This window comes from Perognathus longimembris, chromosome 6 (genome assembly GCF_023159225.1).
Source record: "Perognathus longimembris pacificus isolate PPM17 chromosome 6, ASM2315922v1, whole genome shotgun sequence".
NCBI lineage: Eukaryota > Metazoa > Chordata > Mammalia > Rodentia > Heteromyidae > Perognathus > Perognathus longimembris.
Window position 1 is genome coordinate 15,066,765 of NC_063166.1, and position 25,118 is coordinate 15,091,882.

At 41.5% G+C, this 25,118-nt stretch overlaps 2 protein-coding genes and 1 non-coding gene across 3 annotated transcripts; 2 read left to right on the forward strand and 1 right to left on the reverse strand.

Moving 5' to 3' along the window:
- The first annotated feature begins 11,514 nt into the window (after nt 1-11,514).
- LOC125353538 (olfactory receptor 5V1-like) lies at nt 11,515-12,438 on the forward strand. The gene has a single exon (XM_048349236.1). It carries the CDS (start codon nt 11,515-11,517, stop codon nt 12,436-12,438), a length of 924 nt encoding a protein of 307 aa, XP_048205193.1.
- Nucleotides 12,439-19,741: 7,303 nt separating this feature from the next.
- LOC125353539 (olfactory receptor 12D2-like) lies at nt 19,742-20,683 on the reverse strand. Its single transcript, XM_048349237.1, has one exon. It carries the CDS (start codon nt 20,681-20,683, stop codon nt 19,742-19,744), a length of 942 nt encoding a protein of 313 aa, XP_048205194.1.
- An 876-nt stretch (nt 20,684-21,559) lies between these two features.
- LOC125354035 lies at nt 21,560-21,681 on the forward strand. The gene has a single exon (XR_007211425.1). It is a non-coding gene; the product is annotated as a U6atac minor spliceosomal RNA (small nuclear RNA).
- The last annotated feature ends 3,437 nt before the right edge of the window (nt 21,682-25,118 follow it).

Sequence of the window (25,118 nt, forward strand, 5' to 3'; positions counted from 1 at the left end):
GGTTTCAGGGCCTGAGCACTGTCCCTTGCTTCTTTTTGTTCGAGGCTAGCACTCTGCCACTTGTGCCACAGCACCACTTCTGGCTGTTTTCTATATGTGTGGTGCTGGGGAATCAAACCCAGGGCTTCATGTATATGAGGCAAGCACTCTTGCCACTAGGTCGTAATCCCAGCCCCTAGAAAACTCTTTTGAATGAGTAATATTACAGCAGGCAAGTAAGTATAAGTCTGAGTTGTGAAATTATTTTGCATCTATTATTGTTCAGAGTATATAACACAGGAACACAATAAAGGAAAACATGTGGGAAAATGTATTCTAATGATACTAAGAATACATTTTAGGTAACATAAGGGAAATTGAGAAGATGAGGTAGGTACTGCCATAGATTCGTAAGGATAAACTTTCTTGGGGAGTGTTAGTTGATAAAATTTGTTATACATTCTTTTATGAACTATGCCTATATAACCCATATGTTGAAAAAATGTATAATTGTATCAGTCTGTCTCTTTAAGTTTACATGCTATAACGGGATCAATAAAACTACGTTGCTTCATATCTTGCAATTTTTTAATTTAGGAGAATGATTATCAGACTGACAGTTGAAAGACTTCTCAGTCTCTGGTTTATTTCTTCCGGTAAATTCAAAAGAATATATGATCTAGTGCTGCACAACTCACTAGGACCTGATAATTTAGTAAAACTCCTGCTTATATTGCTTTTTTCTGTGGGTAAGTATGTCAGAAAGGCACTACAGAGAAGTGTTGAGTTTGCTCCACAATGTCTGAGAACTGGCCAGTGATCATTTCAATAAGTGGACATAGACTAGCTAGCAGTCTTTGTGTCTTTCTCCAGTTGCTCCATGTGGTTTCATTTATGTTTTCAGTAGGAATGTCTCAAGTCAGACTTTGTTTTTTCATGGTTAGCAAATCAAGGTAAAACTGCCAATGATCTGAAAGGTAGAGCCATATCCAGCTTTAATGTTACAGTACTTCCCCCAAATTGACCTTTTGTTGGGCACTAGTGGCTCATGCCTGTAATCTTAACAACTCAGGAGACTGAGATCTGAGATCTGAGACCCCTTCTTCCCTCCTATACCCACCAAGGAAGCCAGGCACGTACGGGTCTCAGAGAAGCCTCAGAGGGCAATCTGTTTATTCAGGGGAGGGGCTAACAGTCATATAGCAATGAAGATGAGGAAAGGGGGGATTGACCAGGAACTAACGATAGGCTGGAGAGCTTGTCCATCCAAGAGTAGTTTCCTAGGACCTCCCTCATGGGCTAACGTCACTTCCCATAGTACCGCCCTCTGGGTACTGCCCACGCCAAGGTGGCACACATGCTCGCTGGTGAGATGTGGGGGGCTGGTTTCAGAGCTACTCCCTCTGGTTCCAGACCAGGAAGGAGAAAGGTGTGGCTAACTTCCACACTGCCCCAGGGCAGGGGGAAGGGCAGTATCTGGGGACCGCTCTCATTGCCCTTCCCCCCTCAATGCCAAGCTGAATCCCCAACATCTGCCCATTTTATTTTTATTTTTCCTTTTAGGGAGCGCCATGTCTTAGGTTGCCCGCCCCCCCCCCCCCCGCCCCATGGGAGGTCTTACCCGTCCTGGGCTAACACACTAGCACTTCAGGCTAACCTGCCTGCTGGGCTGGCCAGCCCGATGAGAGGACTTGGGGAGAGTGGGATTGGCACTTGAAAGAAAGCCCTGTTAATTTTTCTCTCATGCCAGCAGACCTCAGTGAGCAGCGGGTCCTAATGGGCATGTGACCAACCTCATGGGGTTCCTAAATGGCTAAAGACCAAAGTCCACTTGTTGTCTGGACAGCTCTGGCTCATTGCTTACAATATAAGAGACCATTTTGTCTAGCTCAGGGCAATGTAAATATAACGCAAATGGGAGCATAAAGCAGACATGAGCATAAGCAATCGTAACACAGGGAAGATGCAAACATGAGCAATTATAACACATGAGCAATTATAACACATGAGCAATTGTAACACAGGAACAAAGCAATGGAGGGTCTCTTATCTGGCTCAGTCCAGAGGAAATAGAGGAGTCCTGGTCCATTTCGGTGTCACTCAAGGTAGTGCAGATGGCTCTCCCTTTCCTCGATGGTGAGGTAGAGGCAGGTTCAGGTCCTGGCAATTTGGCAGCCAGGGTGCTGGTAACTTAACGATTGAAGTTAGTAAACACTTTATAGTAAACATTGCATCAAGGTGCCAATCCCTTGCTTACTGTAAACATTTATCATGAAACATTAAGGTGTCAAATCCTTTAGCTCCTATTTCCCTCCAATGGGGCCCCCTAAGATAAACAGCAGGGGGAGAGCAAAGGGAGGAATAACAGTGTGCAAAATTTCCCTTTAGTTCTTGTGCAACGCTGCGGGCAACGCTGCCACAGCAAAAATTACACCAAAAGGTGCCAGGCAAGGTCCAGGGAGGAAACAGGGCCAACACTGGGTCCATCGCTAGTACAGGCAGGCTTTCCCGTTTTTCCATGGAAAAAATCCACCATGGTCTTTGTTTTCCTGGAGAGAGAACAAGGAGAAACATCCCTCAAGGGCAGGTACCCTTGGGTGGTCATTCAGATGAACAATATTTTAATTCTCTAGCTGGTATCCAGATTGGATTCGGTTCCCCAGTTGGGAAAACACATGTGAAGCCCCTTCCCACACTGATAAGTGGGTCCGGGCCTCGCCATGCTCCTGTACGGGTGTCCTTCCAACGGACTTCCACCTTTAAGTAAGGTGTTTGGCTTGACCAATGTCTCTGGAAAGCTGACAGAGGTTGGTCCTTGGAAAGATTTAAAATATTCAATGTGAACATAGCTGTTCTCAACTGGTTATGGGGGTTTACCCCCCTTTTTGTTTTAATAATTGGTTCTTCAGGGTCTTATTATGCCTCTCAATTATGGCCTGACCCCTTGGGTTGTATGGTATTCCAGTGGTGTGTTTAATATTCGACATTTGGAAAAAGGCCTGTAAAGGCTTGCTGGTGAAACAAGGTCCATTATCTGTCTTCACCTGTAGGGGGAGCCCGAGGATAGCAAAACATTGTAGGAAGTGGCTCTCAGCATGCCGGGCCCTTTCACCCAAATGGGCAGTTGCCCAGCACGCTTGTGAGTGAGTGTCTATGGACATAAATATATATTTCAACCTTCCAAAAGGAGAGTAGTGGGTTACATCAGTTTGCCAGATAACATTAGGCTTGAGACATCTGGGGTTGATCCCAGGAGACTGTAGAGGTGGGACCTGCAGAAACGGCATACATGACCTACACGTTCTAATGATCTTTTTAAAATCCTTTATAGGAACTGAAGGTAATCTCTGATGTAGCCCTCTTCAATTTAAATGCGTATGCTCATGGAGTCATTGGGCCATTTAAAGGTTTTGAGGTTGTAAAATAACCATAGCTATTAGTAGTCCCATTAGTGGCCAGCTGATAGGCCATATGATTACCTTGTGCCAGGTTCCCAGGTAGTCCTTGGTGTCCGCGAAGGTGCTGTAAGAATATAGGCTCAGCCCGCTCTTTTAACAGAGACCTGACTTGGATCATCAGAGGGGTGATTGGGTTCTCATCTAATTTAATATATGAGGACACCAGGTTTGGTAGCAAATTAACCACATACAAACTGTCAGAAAACACGTTCATCAGCTGTTTGACATGGGTCCAGTGCCAGGGCGACTGCGTATAGCTCCTTAAACTGCTCAGACCCGGTAACTACCTCAAAATAATGGGCGTTTCCTTTCCCACTGGCAGGGGGGGAGTTGGAGCATATCACCACGGCAGACCCCGCCCTTCCCCAATCTGTAAAAACATTTACAGCCCTGGTAAGGGGCCTGGTGGAGAAAAGCACAGGAGGGGTCCACTGCAGTCTGGAAAATGAGGTCACCCACCTCGAAGTGCCATAATGGCAATCTAACTTCCCCATAAACCCCTCCAGGGCACTGGACACCTGTTCATTATTCCTTCTAACCCATTCAAAATCTGACAGCCGGTAGGGAATGGTTAGCACATCGGGATCTCGCCCATAATGCCTCAGGGAGGTATTCCTGCCCTTAATTACCAAGTCAGACAGCTGGTCTAGCTGGGAATAAACGCTGTGAGCTCCTCCCACTGATGCGTGCACCCATTGAAGAGGCTCGCCTGACTGGGTAATAACGGCTGAGGAAAGCTCAGACCCGGGGAGGATCCAAAGGCAAAGGGGACACTCAGGCTTGTAGCGCACCAACTGTGCCATATTTAGGGCCATTTGGATTTTCTGGAATGTTGCTTGAAGTGATGGAGTTATTGCAATAACATTAGTGGGTGCTTTGCTCTTTAAAGAGTCATGGAGCGGAAGCAGCTCCTCTGTAGGCAGGTGAAGCCAGGGTCTTAACCAGTTAATCTCACCCAACAGTCTTTGCATCTCCACCAAAGTATAAGATGACTGGAAGGATTACTGGGGTTTAAGGGGGCACACAGAGTCTAGTTTAAGTTCTGCCCCTAAGATCTTAAAGGGGTATACCTTCTGAATCTTGTCACTGGCTATATGCAGTCCTCCTCTTTGTAGGAGTGTTCGTAGCTTTCCATAGGCAGCGTCCAGCACTTGGGCATCTGCTGCCCCAATAATGATGTCATCCATATAGACATATAAAATAATATCCTACTGGCTCTGAAGAGGTTGAAGAACTTGTGACACATAATGTTGGCAGAAGGCTGGACTATTAGCCATGCCCTGAGGTAAGACTACCCACTCATACCTCTGGTCTGGCCCCTGGTAGTTAACTGAGGGCACAGAGAAAGCAAACTTTTCACAGTCCTGGGGGTCAAGGGGAATGGAAAAGAAACAGTCCTTGATGTCAATTATAATGAAATTCTGATCCCGAGGAATGGAGGGGATCCATGGCAGCCCCTGTAAAGGGGTGCTGGCGGGGATTATCCGCTCATCAATTTTTCTTAGGTCCTGTACCATCCTCCATTTACCTGAGGCCTTTTGTATAACAAATACAGGGCTGTTCCAAGGGCTCAGTGAAGGTCTAATATGCCCTAGGGACAGTTGTTCTGATATTATTTCCTTTAATCTTTCTAATTTGTTTGAGGGGAGTGGCCACTGTTCCACCCACATCGGGGGACCCAGGAGCCATCGAATGGCAGGGACGGTAGGAACAGTGGCCCTTAGAATTGGGGGTGAGGCCCTATAGAAGAAATGGGAGCCTCTTGCCCCAAGGCCTCGGAAGGAGGCATTCCCTGATAGCCACTAGGGCCACCTGACAGGCCATGGCCTGTGATGATCGAGGCCTCAGCTTTTCCCAAGATATCCCATCCTAGCAGATTATCTGGTAAGCCTGTCATTATCATGGGATGCACTATTCCCTTACCATCGCTCATATCATCCCAGGTAAGCCAGTCCCTGGTTGTCTCATTCTCAGCTTTACCCCCCACCTCTGAGGTCTGGGGCCTGGGGATCAAGTTCCACCATGGGGGAACCTCCTCCTTTTTAAATATAGTCCGATCTGCTCCGGTATCAATTAAGAATCAGAACCTCTTTCCAGATACAATAATTTCTGTCTTTGGCCTCATTCCCGGGACTATTGGGACTGCCCAGTGGGCCTCAGGCTGGTCATTAGGCCTGTCACTGGACTGATCACTGGACTGATCACCTCCTTTGGGTGACAGGGCTGGAGGGCACCCCACTAATAGTTTAAAGGCTTCCCCTTAGCATCAAATTTGGACTTACAATCCTTTCACCAATGAAATCCCTTTTTGCAGCGGGGGCAAGGTTTTGTGGGTAGCTCCTTGGTCCGGCCTGAGGGCTGTCCTCTCTAGGTGCCAGGTCTTACAAGACTGGAAGGACACTCCCTCTTAAAGTGGCCCAGGCCACCACAGTTGTAACAGCGCTCCTTGCTTACCTCACCGGTAGGGGTAGGGGCCGGCTCCTCAGTGATCAGGACGGCCAGCAGCTGCGCCCGACAGGCTCCAGCGCTGATGCCCCGACAAGCGTATATCCAGCTGTCCACAGATCTCTCCTTTACTCCTGCACAAGCCAATCTGCATTCTGATGTCATCCCTTCCCACACCAGGGTTCTTAGAAATTGATTTGCCTGGGGCCCAGGAAACTGTCGGTGGAGATTGTCCCTCACTCGGCCAACGAAGGCAGCAAGACTCTCATTGGTCCCTTGGGTAGCTTTTACTGCTGGGGACTCTAGGACCCCTCTCCCAAGCCACGCCATGTGGCCAGTCCCACAGCCTGTATCTGCTCCCGGTAGGGGGCAGGGAAGGCAGCCCGTTGGGGGCGGGTGGATCCAAACAGCATGCCAAAGGTTATGGGGATTGGCGGATCGGCAGCCTGATTTCTCTCTGCCTGAGCATAGCACTCATGTCTGAAAAGGGAACACCACTCCTCATATATTGTTCTATCAAGCAATGACTGGGCCAGGCTTCTCTACTCCTGAGAGGTAGAAAACGGATGGGCCACGCCCTGGAGGAGGCTCTCCTCTCAGCGAGTATTCGGTCCCCCCCCCCCCCCCTTTGAGGACTATCTGTCTAAATTCTCTGAAGTCCTTCACCTCCTGGGGCAGCCATGAGCCTGAGATGGCTACCAAGTTGAGATTTGCTGATTCGTCTGCGCTCGGTGAATGCGCGCTGCTGCAGTCGCTGTGAAGTGGCCGCTCAGTGGGACTCCTCAGGTCTGCATAGAGCTGAGCCGAGCATCTGGTGGGGGAGGGTAGTGAGACGGAGTGCGCATTGCTCTCCCGCCACGTGCCTTGGGACCGCGGCACCTAGTCCAGGGTCCCGGAGATCAGGCTAAAGCTCGTCCCTTGGCCCATCGGAGCGGGGCATCGGGCCCCCCTCCAGATCAAAATTCCCCCCTGCTGCCCTCTCCCGAACCCAGAGATTCTCCCCTGGGTCCGAAGGAAAGCAGGCTTTAAGGGTCTTAATAGCTTGGAAGGCCACAAGAGGGAGTTCCTCTCCCAACTCTGCTTCCTTGCCTCCAATTCCCTCCCTAGCTGGTCCCAAGTTTCCCACGAGAGTGGATTGGCTCCAGCGAACCACGGGACCCTACGGGTCAACTCTTCCCAAATTTGTATGGCACAGGGTTCTGAAATACTCATCCCGGCGTTTTGGAGGGTGAACCTCAGGATTTTAAGGGGCAAATTATTCCACCTACTCTGACTCTGTCCCATTTTCTTTACTGACCTGATGAGAGAACCTTGTGTCCCTGAGAACCCACTCCAAATTCCTGAGGGCTTACCGGTAGCTGCTGGACTCCCTTCCCATGGGCTTCGTGCCCCATATTCAGGCCGCCAAATGCCAGGCTAGATTTACCTTCCCTGGTGCGGGGATGCTAAGCTTATTCCCTTATCTGTGCTCCCTTTCCACCCTCTCCCCTGGCTGCCTGATCTGTGGGCAGGCCAAGATGGAGTGAAGGACAAAGGCAAGCCTCAGGTGCACGTGGCTGGGCGAGACCCCTTCCTCCCTCCTATACCCACCAAGGAAGCCAGGCATGCACGGGTCTTGGAGAAGCCTCAGAGGGCAATCTGTTTATTCAAGGGAGGGGCTAACAGTCATAGCAATGATGATGAGGAAAGGGGGGGGGATTGACCAGGAACTAACGATAGGCTGGAGAGCTTGTCCATCCAAGAGCAGCTCCCCAGGACCTCCCTCATGGGCTAATGTCACTTCCCATAGTACCACCCTCTGGGTACTGCCCGCGCCAAGGTGGCACACGTGCTCGCTGGCGAAAGGTTGGGGGGCTGGTTTCAGAGCTACTCCCTCTGGTTCCAGACCAGGAAGGAGAGAGGTGTGGCTAACTTCCACACTGCCCCAGGGCAGGGGGAAGGGCAGTGTCTCCGGATGGCTCTCATCGCCCTTCCCCCCTCAATGCCAAGCTGAATTCCCAACAGGTCATGGTGTACAATCCTCTTAATGAGTTTCTAGGGTCAGTCTCTGAGAGCAGAAGAGGTTTCTAATTTGTATGAAATTAGGCCAGGCATCTATCTGACTGAAAGGGAGGAGTCTTGCAGATGGACCTTGTGTGACCCTGAGGTGTTTCAAAATGTATGGGGGCCACCTGTTTGTTATGGTCCGTGATTGGATGGAAGTGTAAAATACACATGATCAGAGTAAGGATCTCTAAAGAATTACAGGTTTCCTATGAGGTGGCCTTGAAGGACCATGGAGGCCACTTGAGACTTTTCTCTTTGAACTCCCTGAAGCTGCACGTTCTAGTCTCCAACCCTCAGAGCGGTGCTGCATAGCTAGGGCTGGTTCCACTCTCATTAAGTGTTGCTGCTAGGATAGAGCTCCTGGGACAACGATATTATCACCCATAAAATGAAAAGAGCCCATGAAACAATCACATTTCAGACTCTGAGAATTTGAAATTTATCATCTACTCTTCAGCTTTCATTTGTACCACAGGCAAGTTGTCTTCCTCCTCTTCACCTTCTGTGTCTTCCTTTCATCCTCTTCCTCCTCCTCTGGGTTATCACTTAGACTTGTGCTATTTATTCAACCATACTCTTTGGAAAATGTGCTACTTGGGATGGGTAGGAAGAAAAGAAATTAAGGATCTGATGGTGGTGTATGTAAGTAAGGTATTCAAAATGTTTGTCCTGGTTCTGGGTGTTGGGAAAATAGAGGAGAATGGAAAAGGAATAGGCCGGACTTGATCATCAACAGGCGAGGACTGTTTGTTGAGACCTTCCTGTGGGATTGGAGGTTGTGCAAGGGCGTGAATTTGGGACCAGGCTTATATGGAGTCTGAGCAAGGAGGCAGGTTATTGAAAGTACCACTAGGTCTAGGAAGTTGGGGCTTTTCCATTTGGCCCACAAAGGGTTGACAACTGAGCCTAGGTGAGATGTCCTGCCTGCATATCAAAGCAGGTTCACATATTGAGGCTCCTGCCTGGTGTCTGTATGGACCTGAGGCAATAGGGTGGGGGTTAATCTTTCACTGGGTGTTTATTAGCTCAAGTGTCTGTACATGTAAAGGCTAGTGTGTGCTAGCCTTTAGCTGCAAGGAAATATTTGATGTCCCAAAACATCTTCTTGCATTTTTAAAGCAAGGGTTACATTTTCAGTTCCTGATAATAAAAAGTTCCATTGTGTGTAGTGTAATGACAGTCTTCAAATTCACATTATATGAGAGAAAAAATAAGTTTTGTTTGTCAAAGAAATCAAGTTGAGTGTTGGCGGCTCACCCCTGTAACCCTAGCTACTCAGGAGATTGAGATCTGAGGATCATGGTTTGAGGCCAGTCAGTGTAGGAAACTCTGAGACTCTTTATCTCTAAATAATCCCCAAAAGCTGGAAGTGGAACTGTGACTCAAGTGATAGAGTGCTAGCTTTGAGCAAAACAGCCCTTGGACAGTGTCCAGGCCTTGAGTTAAAGCCCCAGGACTAGCACACACATCCAGAAAGAAGTAAAATAAAGCCTTAAAGTCTTTTATGTAGAAAGGAATAAAGGTTACTTATAGCTTCATGGGGTAGAGTGAGAACAATTCTATGAAGCAATAACATTATCAGCTCTTTGGTTACTATTATGAATACTTAGTGCTGAATGAGGAACAGGACATTCATAGGGCAGGAATTTATTGATCACATGGTCATTGTTTAAAGGTCAAAATAGGCATTGGTGACCACACTAGTTAAAGAGAATATAGCTTGACTTTAAAAATGATAATCTCTGAGGCATATACTCCTAGATGCCAAATGGCATTATAGTCTTGTAAAATGTGGGGGAAATATAAGTATATACCTGTTCTATTCTCTACCTTATCTGTGACAGAAATTTGAATCAATCTCTGTACATTCTCTTTGTGTACCCTGAAGAAAGGTACAGCTTTACTTAAAAACTTAAACAGTGCTCCAAGTGGCACAACTCTCATCATACCTGGCTTAAGGATGAAATGTAATTTTCCTTTTAAATATTAGGAGGAGCTCAGGCTGTGGAAGTCTGGGAGTAAAACCAGACAAAGTATTTAACAAATTTTGTTGGCAACCTTAGAATTGAAAAGATCCTCCTCCTCCTCCTCCTCCTCCTCCTCCTCCTCCTCCTCCTCCTCCTCCTCCTCCTCCTCCTCCTCCTCCTCCTTCCTCTCTTCCCCCCTCTCTTCCCCCCTCCCCCTCCTCCTTCTCCTCTTTTGGTGGTGCTTGGGCTCAGGACCTTGCATTTGCTAACAGGCTCTCCACCACTTGAGACATGCCTCCAGTCCATTTTGCACTGGCTGTTTTTGAGGTAGGGTCTTTAAGTGCTGAGCCAGTTTGGGCTGCAGTCCTTATGCTTGTGTTTTGCCAGATAGCTACAGATGACAGGCATATGCCATTGTGCCCAGCCATCTTGCTTCCCCGTAGCTGGGATAACAGGACTGAGTCACTGCACTCAGCCTGTTGTTGGCGATGGAATCTTACAAACTTCTTTTTGCCTGGGCTAGCCTTGAACTTTGATCTCCTAAGCCCTGCTTTTTAAGTAGCTAAGATAGCAGGTTTGAGGTATTGTTTTGCCTTTATTTTTCTCTGTTCTTAAGCATTCTTTCCTTGGGGAGTAGTTTTGGCAAACAATCCTATGGAGAGAGTCCCCACTGCCAATGTAAGACGCCTGCTTTGCAGGCTGTGTCCCATGGCAAGCGCCCCTTGGCTCCTGCATTTATTTGGTTATGTCTTTCAAATGGTTCTGTTCCATATTCTCTTATGATGTAGCTTTTCAAAAATTCATTTTTTCCCTCAACATCTTATCTAATATTGTATATTAAAATATAAAAAGAAATCAACAAGAGTGCAAGAAGAACAAGGAGACTTCCATGAGACAAATCTCAAATAACTCCATGATTCTTACAGTGACTGTAACAGTCCTGATTTTAATCCTCGTCAGCTATCTCCAAGACACGATGGAGATGAGGGAGAGAGACACCATTCCTTAGTCCCTGACGTTGCATGTGGACATCACAGTGTTCACTTTTCCCCATAAAAGTGTTCTATAAGAAACATTAACATTGCTAGGAATATGGCCGAGTGGTAGAGTGATTGCCTAGTATACATGAAGCCCTGGGTTCGATTCCTCAGCATCACATGTATAGAAAAAGCCAGAAGTGGCGCTGTGGCTCAAGTGGTAGAATGCCAGCCTTGAGCAAAAAGAAGCCAGGGACAGTGCTCAGGCCCTGAGTTCCAAGCCCCAGGACTGGCAAAAAAACCCAAACAAACCCAAAATGTTAAAATTATGAATTTATGAATCCAATTTTTAATTATGATCTTTAGACATTGGTAAAGAAACTGTCAACTTGACATGCCAATGTATGAGTACAATGCATTTTATTTATTTGTCACCCTTACCATCTAGTTTTCCTAATTGTGAATATTTTTGGACCCCACCATGAGATTATAGGTTATACGAGACCTACTATTGATGAATTTATAGTTAAGGATTATGTTGTCTATAACAGGTATATCTCTTGTTTTGTAGATTATTGCTGTTGCAGCTCATGAATACTGCAATTGGTGCTTCTTCTTTCTTAGTCTTCAAGATTAAACATCATGGAAGGAGAAAATCAAACCTCTTTCTCTGCCTTCATCATCATGGGGTTCTCCAATCTAAATAATTTGCAATTTTTACTCTTTACCACTTTTCTTATGATCTATCTCTGTACCCTTGGAGGAAATATCTTTATTATTTTGATGACACTGATTGACTCTCGCCTATATACCCCTATGTATTTTTTCCTGAGGAATTTGGCTTTTCTAGATATTTGCTATACCACCACCAATGTCCCCCAAATGATGGTGCATCTCCTCTCAGAGAAGAAAAGCATTTCCTTTGGGGGCTGTATAACTCAACTTTTTGCATTCCTTTTCTTTGTGGGTGTAGAGTGCCTTTTGCTGGCAGCAATGGCCTATGACCGTTACATTGCAATCTGCAAACCCTTGCGGTATTCAGTCATCATGCACAAGACCCTGTACAGCCAGCTGGCGGCCTCCTGTTGGACAGGTGGTTTGCTCAACTCGGTGGTGCACACAGTGTTGACATTCCGTCTGCCCTTCTGTGGCAACAACAAGATCAATTATTTCTTTTGTGACATCCCACCACTGCTGGTTTTGTCTTGTGGGGACACTTCCATCAATGAGTTTGTGCTACTCTTCGTTGGAGTCTTCATTGGATGGGCTCCTTTCCTGGGCATCATCCTTTCCTACCTCTACATCATCTCTACCATCTTGAGGATCCGCTCCTCAGAGGGGAGACGCAAAGCCTTTTCTACATGTGCCTCCCACCTGCTCATTGTCCTCCTGTATTATGGTAGCTCCATCTTCACATATGTACGGCCCATCTCTTCTTACTCACTAACCAAGGACAGGCTGATCTCAGTATTGTACAGTGTTGTCACCCCTATGCTAAACCCCATCATTTATACACTGAGGAATAAGGACATCAAAAAGGCTCTGAACACTGTGTTGAAAAAATAGCTCCTTTCAAATTCCATTTATCTTGAAATGTAATGTCAGGTTTACCTATGATTGGATAAACAATGTAATTAAAATTATTTAGTTTAGTAATATTTCCTGATTGCTTCTCACCAAGATTATTAATAAAACCCAAAGAATTAATTGTTAATTGGAATGATAAAATACGTGGTACAAACATGAACAGCCTGTATTGGGTAAATGATAAATAATGGTTTTAGTATTATTCTCATTCTTAAATGTTTGCATGTTTACTAAGTTTTTGAATTGCAAAGGTGGAAAAGCTAATTAAAAGTTTATATGTATAGGATGTACTTATTTCTCCGTGGTTCATGTTTTTGGTTTAATAGTCATGCCAAATGCATTTGTTAGTTTAGCTGTCCTTAAAGTTTTCTAACCTATGGAGAGCTATCCATTGGCTCTGTTTATTGAACTACTGTCTAGGCATTGTTTTCCTTTGCTCTTCCCTTGCCCATAGTAATTTCAGAATCTTGAGAAAAATTTCCTCCAAGGAATCAGAAACAATTTCTGTCTCATTTTTTTTTATCTCATCAACAGAATTTTTTTGGGGGATGACCAAATAATGCTGATTTTGGTTTTAGTTTTCATAAAATGATCTGTTCATTGTTCTCAGAGGTCTATGAAGAATTTTGGTGGGAATAACCTTGAATCTGTAATTTGCTTTTCTTAGTATGGACATTATAACGATATTGCTTCTTTTATCCTTGAACATGGGAAGTCTTTTCCTTTGTTTTTCTTTTCTTCAGCTTCTTCCTCCAGTGTTTATAACTTTCACTGTAGAGGTCTTTTGTTTCCTTGGTTACATTAACTTCCAGGTTTAAAAATAATCGAGTGCGAATGAGATTGCTTTATTTCTTTTTCAGCAAGTTTATTATTAGTGTAAAAAAATTACTAATTTTTCAGCCTAGATGTTTCTCAGTGGGCAAATGGACCAAGAAAATGTGGTATATGTACACAATGGAATTTTACTCATCCATTGGAAAGGATGATATTGCACCATTTGTAAAGAAATCAAAAGACCTGGAAAAATTACGTTAAGTGAAGTAAATCAGGCTCTGAGAGATGAAGGATGCATGTTTCCCTTCTATGTGGAAGCTAGATTTAGTTTATAAACTTGTAAGTAAATACATTGGGTGGTATGCAAGCATATGCTAATGTATTAACTGAAATATGGCAGATTCAAAGGAGAACTCAAATAATATAATTCCTTAGAAAGGCAAAGTCAAAATTCAACAAAATAAACACCAGGAAGTGGGTACTTGAAAGAGATGGGGTGGGGTCAAGGGAAAAAGGGTAGACAAATGAAGAGAAGAGGGGGAGAATGCAGTCAAGATTTTAGTGTATATCCTACAAAATTAAGGGTGAGAGAAGGGTGGAGAGGGGAGGGATGGGTGAGAATGTTGAAAGCGGTGGCATTAATCAAGATACATTGTATTTATAAACCGCTTTGTTAAATGGCAACTCCTTTATAGAATTACTTATCGGTAATAAAGAAAATCAGCAAAAACACAGCTGTTTTTTGTGTACTGGTTTTGTTTTCTATAACGTTATTGAATTCATTCATCAGTTTGAGCACTCTGGTGAGGTTTTTAGGTTATTCCATGTATAGGATCTTACCATATGAAAATGAAGAATTTGATTTCTTTCCTTTATTATTTTTATGTTTTTTTGTTTCTTTCTCTTGTCTAGAACTTTCACTATAACGCTGATCAAGTTTTAGCATGTGGCCAGAAAAAAGTATGGCTATTAAGTAGCCATATCAGGGATCTGGCTGTTTCCTTCTTGTATGAGATCTCAGAAGTACAGTGAAGTAGATGCTGAACAGAATTGTCACTACAGGGACTTGTATTTACAGTTGTTATTTCCTTTTATTAATAATGATGAGCTTAAGTAATTGAGACTCCTGGAAGTAACAGAAGTATTCAATAGCCTCCTTTTAGTGGGTTAAGTGGGTGAACGTCTATAGGTGGTCATCCTCCTCCTAGTTCAGGTGTTGATGTTAGTCTTGAGCATCAGAAGGCTCACAAGAACCCCAGGAAAAGAATTCCTCAGAAAGAATAAGGAGCATCATTTCATATTATAATCCCCTTTGAACAATAGAAGTGTGATGTTCTTGGAAATGACGTCTTATCCTACATCTCATCATCATTAAAGCAGAATCAAATTACTTGCCAGCTGTGCAAATGAGCTACTGCCAGTTGTCATGGGCTTGGATTCATTGATGGTCGTATGAGATTGGTTGGTCATAGAGTGTTCTTGTGGAGATACAGGCTGATTAGGAGGGTGCACAAACAGGTAATAGTAAGTAGAGTGACAGCCTTGAATGAAAAATCCAAGTGAGAGTGTTAAGACCCTGAGTTCAAGCCCCAGGACCAACACAAAAAAACAGAATATTAATAAAACCATACCAAATAAACTAATCAAGTGGTAACAAGGCTATTGATGCAAAGATTAGAGCTTTATTTCCAGGTGGAACAAATAGCCTATTAGGATATTTGGGCTGTGCTTTACAATGCTTGAGGGAAAGATGCAGTGTAGGTACTGCCCTTAGTCAAGTTGTGGGTTAGAAACAAATTCTCAAACTATTTCGAAAAAGCTTCTCAAGCTTTGTTTGTTCTGAAAGGGAAAACTACATGCTCTCCTCCCCAATCAGAATCTACAAATCATGAAAATGTAAGTTGAGCATCGTTAAGGAAAATAGACTCAATTGGTAGAGGACTTCACTATTGTTATGGAAATTAGCAATTTGTTTTAATTAATATTACAACAATGAGTCTTCAATAGAGTATCATAAGGGACAAATAATTATGTGCTCACATCCCCAAAGTCATTAAAAATTCAGAACAAGCTGGCTGATTAGTAGAATACTATCAATATTTTAATTCATTTAATTCAATTGCAAAATATGAGTAACAATAACTTTCTAGAAATGTATCTTTTCATTATGTCTAACTGTAAGGTAAATAGAATTTGAATACTCACAATAAATTATTTTGGGTACTCAAAATAAATTATTACAAGCAAGCAATGAAATTAGTGAAAATTCTGAAATTTTATATTGAAGTTTAAAAACTATAATGCAAAAATGTATTGCACAAGTCAACAAGATGAATAATCAATAGGAAGAGCTGGGCAAAAAATATCAATAGCTAACTTACAGAAAACAATATTTGAATTCAGAATAGACATGCAAAAATGCTCTTATCAGAAAACCCAGATATACAAATATAAGCAATAAAATATCTGTCTTTGCCTATCAGAACTGCCATTGAACTAGAATAGAAAACACCATTAGTAGTGTTGATTAAAGCATAGAGGGGCAAGATCTTGTTCAGGGGAATTCTTTCTGTCAAGCAATTTTATTACACCAATTAAAACACTGAAGATGCATATACTTTAATTTAGCAATTCTGTTTTTATAAATGAATATTGCACAAATATTTTCTAAAACAGGTGAAGATGAATATGCAAGAGTATTAATTGCAGCAAGCATAGTAGCAACATAAAGAAAAGCAAGTTTGGGGCTGGGAGTATGGCCTAGTGGCAAGAGTGCTTGCCCCCTACACATGAAGCTCTCAGTTTGATTCCCCAGCACCACATATATGGAAAACGGTCAGAGGGGGCGCTGTGGCTCAGGTGGCAGAGTGCTAGCCTTGAGCAAGAAGAGGCCAGGGACAGTGCTCAGGCCCTGAGTCCAAGGCCCAGGACTGGCAAAAAAAAAAAAAAAAAAAAAAAAAAGAAAGAAAAGCAAGTTTTGCGTTTCCATTAATAAAGAGATATGTTAAATTAATGAAAACCATTGGAATATTAAATGACAATACACATGTTATGTGTCTTTTTTCCTCTTTCTCTGTCTCTCCTATATATTTTCCTGAGAAAGAAATGTTAAAATATACAGAAGTACACTGGCCATAAAAGAAATGCAAATCAAAACAGCATTGAGATTCCATCTCACCCCAGTAAGAATGTCCTATATCAAGAAAACTAACAATAACAACTGTTGGAGGGGATATGGCCAAAAGGGAACCCTACTTCATTGTTGGTGGGAATGTAAACTGGTTCAGCCACTCTGGCAAGCAGTATGGAGACTCCTCAGAAGGCTAAATATAGAACTCCCCTATGAGCCAGCAACCCCACTTTTGGGTATCTATCTGAAAAACCACAAACAAAATCACAGTAAAGCCACCAGCACAACAATGTTCATTGCAGTGCAATTTGTCATAGCGAGAATCTGGAACCAACCCAGATGCCCCTCAGTAGACGAATGGATCAGGAAAATGGGGTACATATACACAATGGAATTTTATGCCTCTATCAGAAAGAATGACATTGCCCCATTTGTAAGGAAATGGAAGGACTTGAAAAAAATTATACTAAGTGAAGTGAGCCAGACCCAAAGAAACATGGACTCTATGGTCTCCCTTATTGGGAATAATTAGTACAGGTTTAGGCAAGTCACAGCAGAGGATCACAAGAGCCCAATAGCTATACCCTTATGATCACATAAGATGATGCTAAGTGAAATGAACTCCATTTTATGGAAATGATTGTTGTATCACAGTTGTAACTACTTTCAACATCCCATGTGTATCTGTAGCTTCTACTATTGATGATGTTCTTGTATCACCTTCTTGTGATTCTATCCACACTATTGATGTAATCTTATCTGAGTATGTTGGAAACCGTGTATACAGGTATTAGAACTAGGAAGTTCAAAGGGAACACTAAATTGAGAGACACAGGGTAAAAAAGAGAAACAACTAAAAAAGCAATACTTGCAAAACTGTTTGGTGTAAGTGAACTGAACACCTCAGGGGGGGAAAGTGAAAGGGGGAGGTGGGAGGGGGGTATTAGGGACAAGGTAACAAAAGTACAAGAAATGTATCCAATGCCTAACGTATGAAACTGTAACCTCTCTGTACATCAGTTTTATAATAAAAACTTTAAAAAAAAAAGAAATCTTAAAATATACAGAAGTACACTGGCCATAAAAGAAATGCAAATCAAAACAGCATTGAGATTCCATCTCACTCCAGTAAGAAGGTCCTATATCAAGAAAACTAACAATAACAACTGTTGGAGGGGATATGGCCAAAAGGGAACCCTACTTCATTGTTGGTGGGAATGTAAACTGGTTCAGCCACTCTGGCAAGCAGTATGGAGATTCCTCAGAAGACTAAATATAGAACTTCCCTATGACCCAGCAGCCCCACTTTTGGGTATCTATCCAAAAGACCACAAACAAAATCACAGTAAAGCCACCAGCACAACAATGTTCATTGCAGTGCATTTTGTCATAGCGAGAATCTGGAACCAACCCAGATGCCCCTCAGTAGACGAATGGATCAGGAAAATGTGGTACTTATACACAACGGAATTTTATGCCTCTATCAGAGAGAATGACATTGCCCCATTTGTAAGGAAATGGAAGCACTTGGAAAAAATTATACTAAGTGAAGTGAGCCAGACCCAAAGAAACATGGACTCTATGGTCTCCCTTATTGGGAATAATTAGTACAGGTTTAGGCAAGTCACAGCAGAGGATCACAAGAGCCCAATAGCTATACCCTTATGAACACATAAGATGATGCTGAGTGAAATGAACTCCATGTTATGGAAACGATTGTTATATCACAGTTGTAACTACTTTCAACGTCCCATGTGTATCTGTAGCTTCTATTAGTGATGATGTTCTTGTATCACCTTCCTGTGGTTGTACCTACACTATCTCTCTAATCTTGAGTATATTGGAAACCATGTATACTTGTATTAGAACTAGGAAATTGAAAGGGAATACCAAAATTGAGAGACGCAGGGTAAAAAAAGACAAACAACTACAAAAGCAATACTTGCAAAACTGTTTGGTGTAAGTGAACTGAACAACTCATGGGGGGAAAGTGAAAGGGGGAGGAGGGAGGGAGGTATGAGGGACGAGGTAACACAGTACAAGAAAGGTATCCAATGCCTAATGTATGAAACTGTAACCTCTCTGTACATCAGTTTGATAATAAAAATTTGAAAAAAAAATACAGATGTAGTATAAAATATATGTTGAATATATTTAGTGTGATAGTGTTGGTTTTTTTTTTTTTTTCCAGTTGTGGAGCTTGAACTCAGGGCCTGAGTACTGACCCTGGCTTCTTTTTGCTCAAGGCTAGCACTCTACCACTTGAGCCACAGTGCTACTTCTGGCTTTTTACATATTTGTGGTGCTGAGGAATCAAACCCAGCGCTTCATGTAGAGGAGGCCACATTCCCAGTCCCTGCATTGTTGTTTTAATTTTATAGACATTTAGAAGGATAGACAGAGACTAATCTTACTTGTTTGTTTTGAGACAAGGTCTCATTCTGTAACCTATACTTCCCTGAAACTTTCTATATAGCCCTGAGTGGTCTTGAACTCATAATCCTCTTGTCTCAGCTTCTGAGTGCTAGGATTATAAATCTGTGTCGCCATACTCACCTAAATACACTAAACCGTACCCAAGGATTGATGTCAATGTTAACAGAAATCAAATTGTGGAAATAGAGTCTCACTTTGTGTTGTGGCTCATGTGTCCTTTATTTAGCTTCCTATGTATTAAAATAGTAGAGATGACAATAAATACTAACAAAGCAAAGGAAAAACCATTCACTGTAGTGAGGTACCAAAAGAAAAGAAATTTTGTATTAGGATGAAGCTAAATTATGTCTGCAAAGGATATGCTTTCTGTGGTAGTCAAACTTTTTGTTGATGGAACAAAATGCTTGAGCAAAACAATTTATGTGAGGTAAGATTAATTTTGCTCATAGGATTCAGTTCAGCCAGGATAGAGAGCAAGTGGTGGAACAGAGTTCTCACTTCATTGTGGACAGGAAGCAGAAAGAGATGGGGTCAGGGACCAGGTATAGCTTTCAGAAACAAGCCTCCAGTGACTCACATCCCCCAGCTACGCCCTGTCTCTTAAATCTATTATAAAGTCTAATGCAATTTACTCTGTAATGTGTATTCTTATCAATTCCAGAAGCACAAGAATTGCATATATCAGATTTTTTTTTAAACCTCAGAGGTGTTCTTGGTTTTTTCTTTTTTTTTTCCCCCCCAGATATGGGGCTTGAACTCAGGGTCTAAGCACTGTCCCTGGCTTCATTTTGCTCAAGGCTAGCACTCTACCACTTGAGGCACAGCACCACTTCTGGCTTTTTTCTATATGTGGTGCTGAGGAATTGAACCCAGGGCTTCATGTATGTTAAGTGAGCACTTTACCACTAGGCCATGTATGTTCCCAGCCTTCAGAGGTGTTCTTTATGTCTCTCTGAGGCATAGCTTCCTTTTGATGAACCTGTTTAAGGCACCCTTCACTTCCTTGTTCCTCAAAGTGTAGATCAGTGGATTTAGCACAGGAGTCACCACACTGTACATGAGGGCAATGATCCGGTCCTGGTCCATGGAGCTCCCTGAGGCAGGTCGGATGTAGGTGATGACAACAGGAGCAAAGAAAAGAATAACTACCATGAAGTGGGAGGCACATGTGGACAATGCTTTGTGCAGCATGCTGCAAGAGTGGGTCTTGAGGAAGAGATACATGATGATGTAGAAGTAGGAGAGCAGTGTCAGAAAGAAAGGGACTGAAGCAATGGTCCCTGTGACAGTATTGAGCAGCCACAGGTTGAACTCTGTGTTCTGACAGGCCAGCTCCAGCAAGGGTTTCACATCACAGAAGAAGTGACGGATCTGGTTGGAAGCACAGAAGTTCAAGCGAGACGTCATTACGGAGTGCAGCAGAGCATGGAGAAAAGCAATGGTCCAGGCAGTGACAGCCATCAGGGCACAGCGCTGAGGATTCATGATGACAGGGTAACGAAGCGGTATACAGATAGCTACAAAGCGGTCAAATGCCATCACAGCCAGCAGGAGGGACTCTGTGGTACCCAGGAAATGGAAGAAATGGAGCTGGCTTATGCATCCCAAGAAAGAAATGGCTTTGTCTGTAGAGATTAAGTTCTCCAGCATCTTTGGCAGTGTCACTGTGGAGTAGCAGATATCTAGACAAGCCAGGTTTCCCAGGAAGAAATACATAGGTAAGTGAAGTCTTGAATCAGAAATGACGACTGTCAAGATGGCTCCATTCCCAGCCACATTGACAAAGTAGATAGTGAGGAAAATTACAAAGAGAAAAGGCTGAGGCTCTTGTATGTCTGTTACTCCAAGGAGGATAAATTCAGTCACTGAGGTTTGATTCACCATCACTTGAGTCAAAATAATTTGTGCAACACTATCCTTCATGAAGGTCAATCTTTCTAGCCTGAGATTATTTTTTACACAATGAACCTCAGATCATATGTGATATTTGAGTGTCTACATTATTATTATTATCAGTTTTGACTCAACCACTTAAAAATCTGCTTCATCATGAATATTTCACTTTCTTTTAGGATTTAAAAGCAGTTGTCCATGTACTCTGTTCTTTGCCTATGACAATTTATATTCTCATATAACTTTTCTTTCATTTCATGAGACAATTTTATGAGGTGGTAATGTTTTTTACTTATTCCATCCCATTGTTATTTATTTTCCTAGTGGGAAATTACCTGAAGAATTTTAGCTTCAGAAAAATAATCTGGTATGAAGTCATTACATTGTAAAGTCCTTAAAAATATACAAACCCTAAGATAGTGTGAGTAGCTTTTCCTTAGAATGTATGTGCTTACTCATCTCTCCGCATCCTCATTAGTGGAAAAGTCAGGAAACCTATTTGGGTAGAAAATGAGACTACGTTAATCTGTATTAATCTGAAGTATTAGATGTTTTATCACTGCTATATTTAATGATAGGTTTAGTTTTTTCCTTTTAATCTAAGCCTTAAATGTTTCACAAATAGGATTTATCATTTAATGATAAATGCTATTGTGTCTAGTTGGTCTGGGAATATGTCTTTTCTTAGACCCCCAAATTCCTGGATCAGAAAATTTCTCCCTCCATTGAGTTCAAGTTGCTCCCTTATGTTACCAAATACTTACATATCTACGCCTTCCATCGTTTGAAATTTCTCTTATGACATATTTCAGGTCATTTTAGTGTCCAGAAAATAAATGCATTCCACAGCAATTAAGAAATGTTCTAGTGCTATATGAAAGGAGAAGGTCAGCATTTCCCTTGATAAGAATGGAAAGGCCCCAGGCCTGACAGCACACCTGCAGAGAAGGCATTGCCACCTACTTGGTGGCCTGTAACCACTGCTTTTTGTCCCTCAGTGGATGAATGGATCATGAAAATGTGGTATATATACACAATAGCATTCTACTCTTCCATCAGAAAAAATAATATTGTACCACTAGTAAGGAAATGGAAAGAAAGACTTGGAAAAAATTACATTAAACGAAGTAAGCTAGACCCCAGGAAACACAGGTTGTATGGTTTCCCTCATTTGTGGTAACTAGACTGTGCTTATAAATCTATAAGTAAACATACTGATGGTATCAGACAAAAAAATATACTGGGACATTCACACAGTGAGACCAAAAGAGGATATTTTTGGGGGAGAATCACAAAGGTTCAATAGCTATATGCATATGATCACATAAAATAATATTTATTGAAATGGATTCCCTGAAATGAAAACAGAGTCTTTTTTTCCCCCCAAAAGAAATGTTCTATCTTAAGAAAAATCTAGCTTCTGCACTTAGTGTTCTCTTAAAGTGTCACTGGGTGGTATGTCTTTTATGGTCAGTGGCTTGTCAGCTTCATGCCTCCAAAGTTGCTACAAGTTTCTATGTCTTCAGCTGTAAAATGCATTTTGTATACTTGGGTTTCATTTTCATTATACACATTCAAGTTTTTTTTAATGAAATAAGCAATAATTTTTATTTCTTTCATAGAATTGAAATTATGTTTTTGTTCAGTGAAAGTTAAATCTCTTGAGACATTGCAAATGAATTAATTACAATAAAATTTGACACTTGGCCAAAGGGTAAATTCTTTTGAATCTTTTTCTCCAACATTATTTGAAAAGTAAATGATATTTCTTCTTTTAGTGACACTGAAAGAAAAAGACACAATGGCAACAAATAACTTGCTTTGTATCCCTTTTACTAATAGAGGTAGTGGATTGCCTTTTGTACTTTAGCAGGGAAGAAATAAAAGCTTTGTGGGAAATTGTGAAAGTGAGAATTGCTGAGATATAATAAGAAGTGTAAGGAAATCTCTGAAGAGAGACAGACATAAAGGTGTTCTAAAAGTAACCTGTGGAATCATTGACGGTTTCAGCATTCATGAAAGAGAGAGAAATCAATTTCATATAATTTGAGTAAAAATATTCAATAAACAAAGGGAATCTTCTAATGAGCCATTGGGAATTTTGGCTTTATTGCTGGTGAAGATACTGAGAAATTAACCTTTACCTCCTGTCCAGGAGAACTACCATTAAGTAATTCAGAATATTCTTTGATAACCACAGACAGTATATTTAAGAAATCCATTTCCACTTGAAAAAATACAGATAATAAGCCGAATATTTTTATTCTTCTGCTCCAAATAAGAAAATTGTACCAGAACTCTATTTTGTAAAATATGCAACACTCCAAACAATAAATTAAAGAACACTTTCTCATGTTCCTCTGTGTGATGTGACTTTTTTTTAATCTGAACTTTTAATATTTGTTGGTTATAGATTGTTTCCTTAGAGAATGATGAAAGAACCAGTTAGACTTAATTGTGAATGAATATGGCAAATACAATATGAGAAGTAAAATGTTTTCATCATTGACTAGCACAATGAGAAGTCCGTTATAACACAGCAAACTGGACATGTACATTTGGGACATGTAGGTCATTCACTAGCAAGAAAAGTATGAGCAATTGCTGACCTGTGTCCAATTTCATCCTCTTACCTGTGTTTGTTTGTGTTCAGAATCACAGAGGAGGTCAGGTTACTTTTCAGGCTTAACCTCCTAGTGATTCTCAATAATAGGAACAATATTTGAGATGGTTGCTCATGTTAGGATTTCAGGTTGAGCTCTTCATCTTCCCTCAGCTTCTGAAAATCTGCTGCCTCTTAATGACTTGTATTTCCGTAGTCATAAAATCCTGAGAGAGGTTGTCCCTGGTGCCAAAAAGCATTGTTGTGAGAATAAACAGGGTATCTTTCCAGGAAGTAATCTTATAAAATTCCTCTGTGGAATCTCTTTGTTTCTTTTCTTATTACATTCTTATTTTCTTAGTACATCTTATTGCATTCTTATTTTCTTATTACATCTTATTACATTTTTATTTTCTCATTACACCTTATCATATCTGGTTTTTAATTTGAGAATCATGGGCAGAATAAGGTACAATACCTACTGTATTTCCTTACATAGTTTCCCTTTTAATCCTTAGGAAAATAGAGCTTTTATAGACTAGAGCTGGGTGCCAGTTGCTCATGCTTATAATCCTAGCTAATGAGGAGGCTGAGACCTGAGGATTGTGGTTCAAAGCCAGTGATGGGACTCATCTACAATTAAAAATCACCAGAAAAGTTGGAAATGGAGTTGTGGCTCAAGTGGTAGAGCCCTAGTCTTGAGCACAAAAGCTGAGGGATAGATAGCACGTGGGCCCTGAATTTAAGCCCCAGGACTGGCCAAAAAACAAAACAAAACAAAAAACAATAAAAAGTGACATAGATCTGTTTTCTTTTCTCCATTGTAAAATAATTTGAAGTTTAAAGTGGAAAAGAAAATTGGTGATGAAAAGTGGAAGCAGTATGCCTTTTTGATCATCACCAAAACAATTCTAATGCTCTACTTATTTATTACTATGGGTTTTAATGGATACCAAACAAAGAAGAATAAAGAGAATGTTTACTTTTTTTTTAAACTCTGAATTATTTTCTCTACTTTTAGGTGCAAAAGTAATATTATTCTGTTTAGGAGCATGATTATTTAAAAAATGTATACCCTTAATTCTTTCTATAGCCTTTAGATAAAAATTTTCTGTTTCACTGGACACTATGTTGAAACAGAACTAGACAACTTGGGGGAGAATGAGGTCAGAGGGAAAAACTGGGAGAAAAAGAGGGAAGAAGTGACACTGTTCAAAAGGAAATATACCTGACTTATGTAGCTGTAATCTCTCTGTACATCACTTTTACAATTAACAATTAAAAAATTGTCTGTCTGATAAACCCTTGTGGTAACTTTGTGGACCTTCCATCGGTGAAACGATTACAATAAAATAATATAATATATTTTGTTCATATTTTATTGAATTCTAATTCTTATTGTTTATGCTTTCATTTCATATGGATCACATTAACCACTCCTTGTTATTGTCTATGCAAACACAATACAAATCAATAACATTTGTTACATGTTGCTAATGTGTAGATTATTGTTCCAAGTTCCTAACATTTAATTCTCAGATAGCCCAATGACAATTTCTTTGCTCCAGTTCTACCGTATGAAAACTGAAGCTAGGAGGATTTAAATACATTTTGCTTTGTCTTGTGATGAATTATGAAACTACCATTCAAACTTTGTTTAGTTCTAGAAACTACTGAAATGCTTTCTTTCAACATATCACTCATCTAATTTCTCTCTTCTCACCTTCTGTTTCTCCCTCTCTTCAGCCCTTCCCTTTTTTCTCCCTTCTTTCCTAAACTGGTATAATAGACAATTGTCAATCAAGAAAAGGATAGAGATTACAA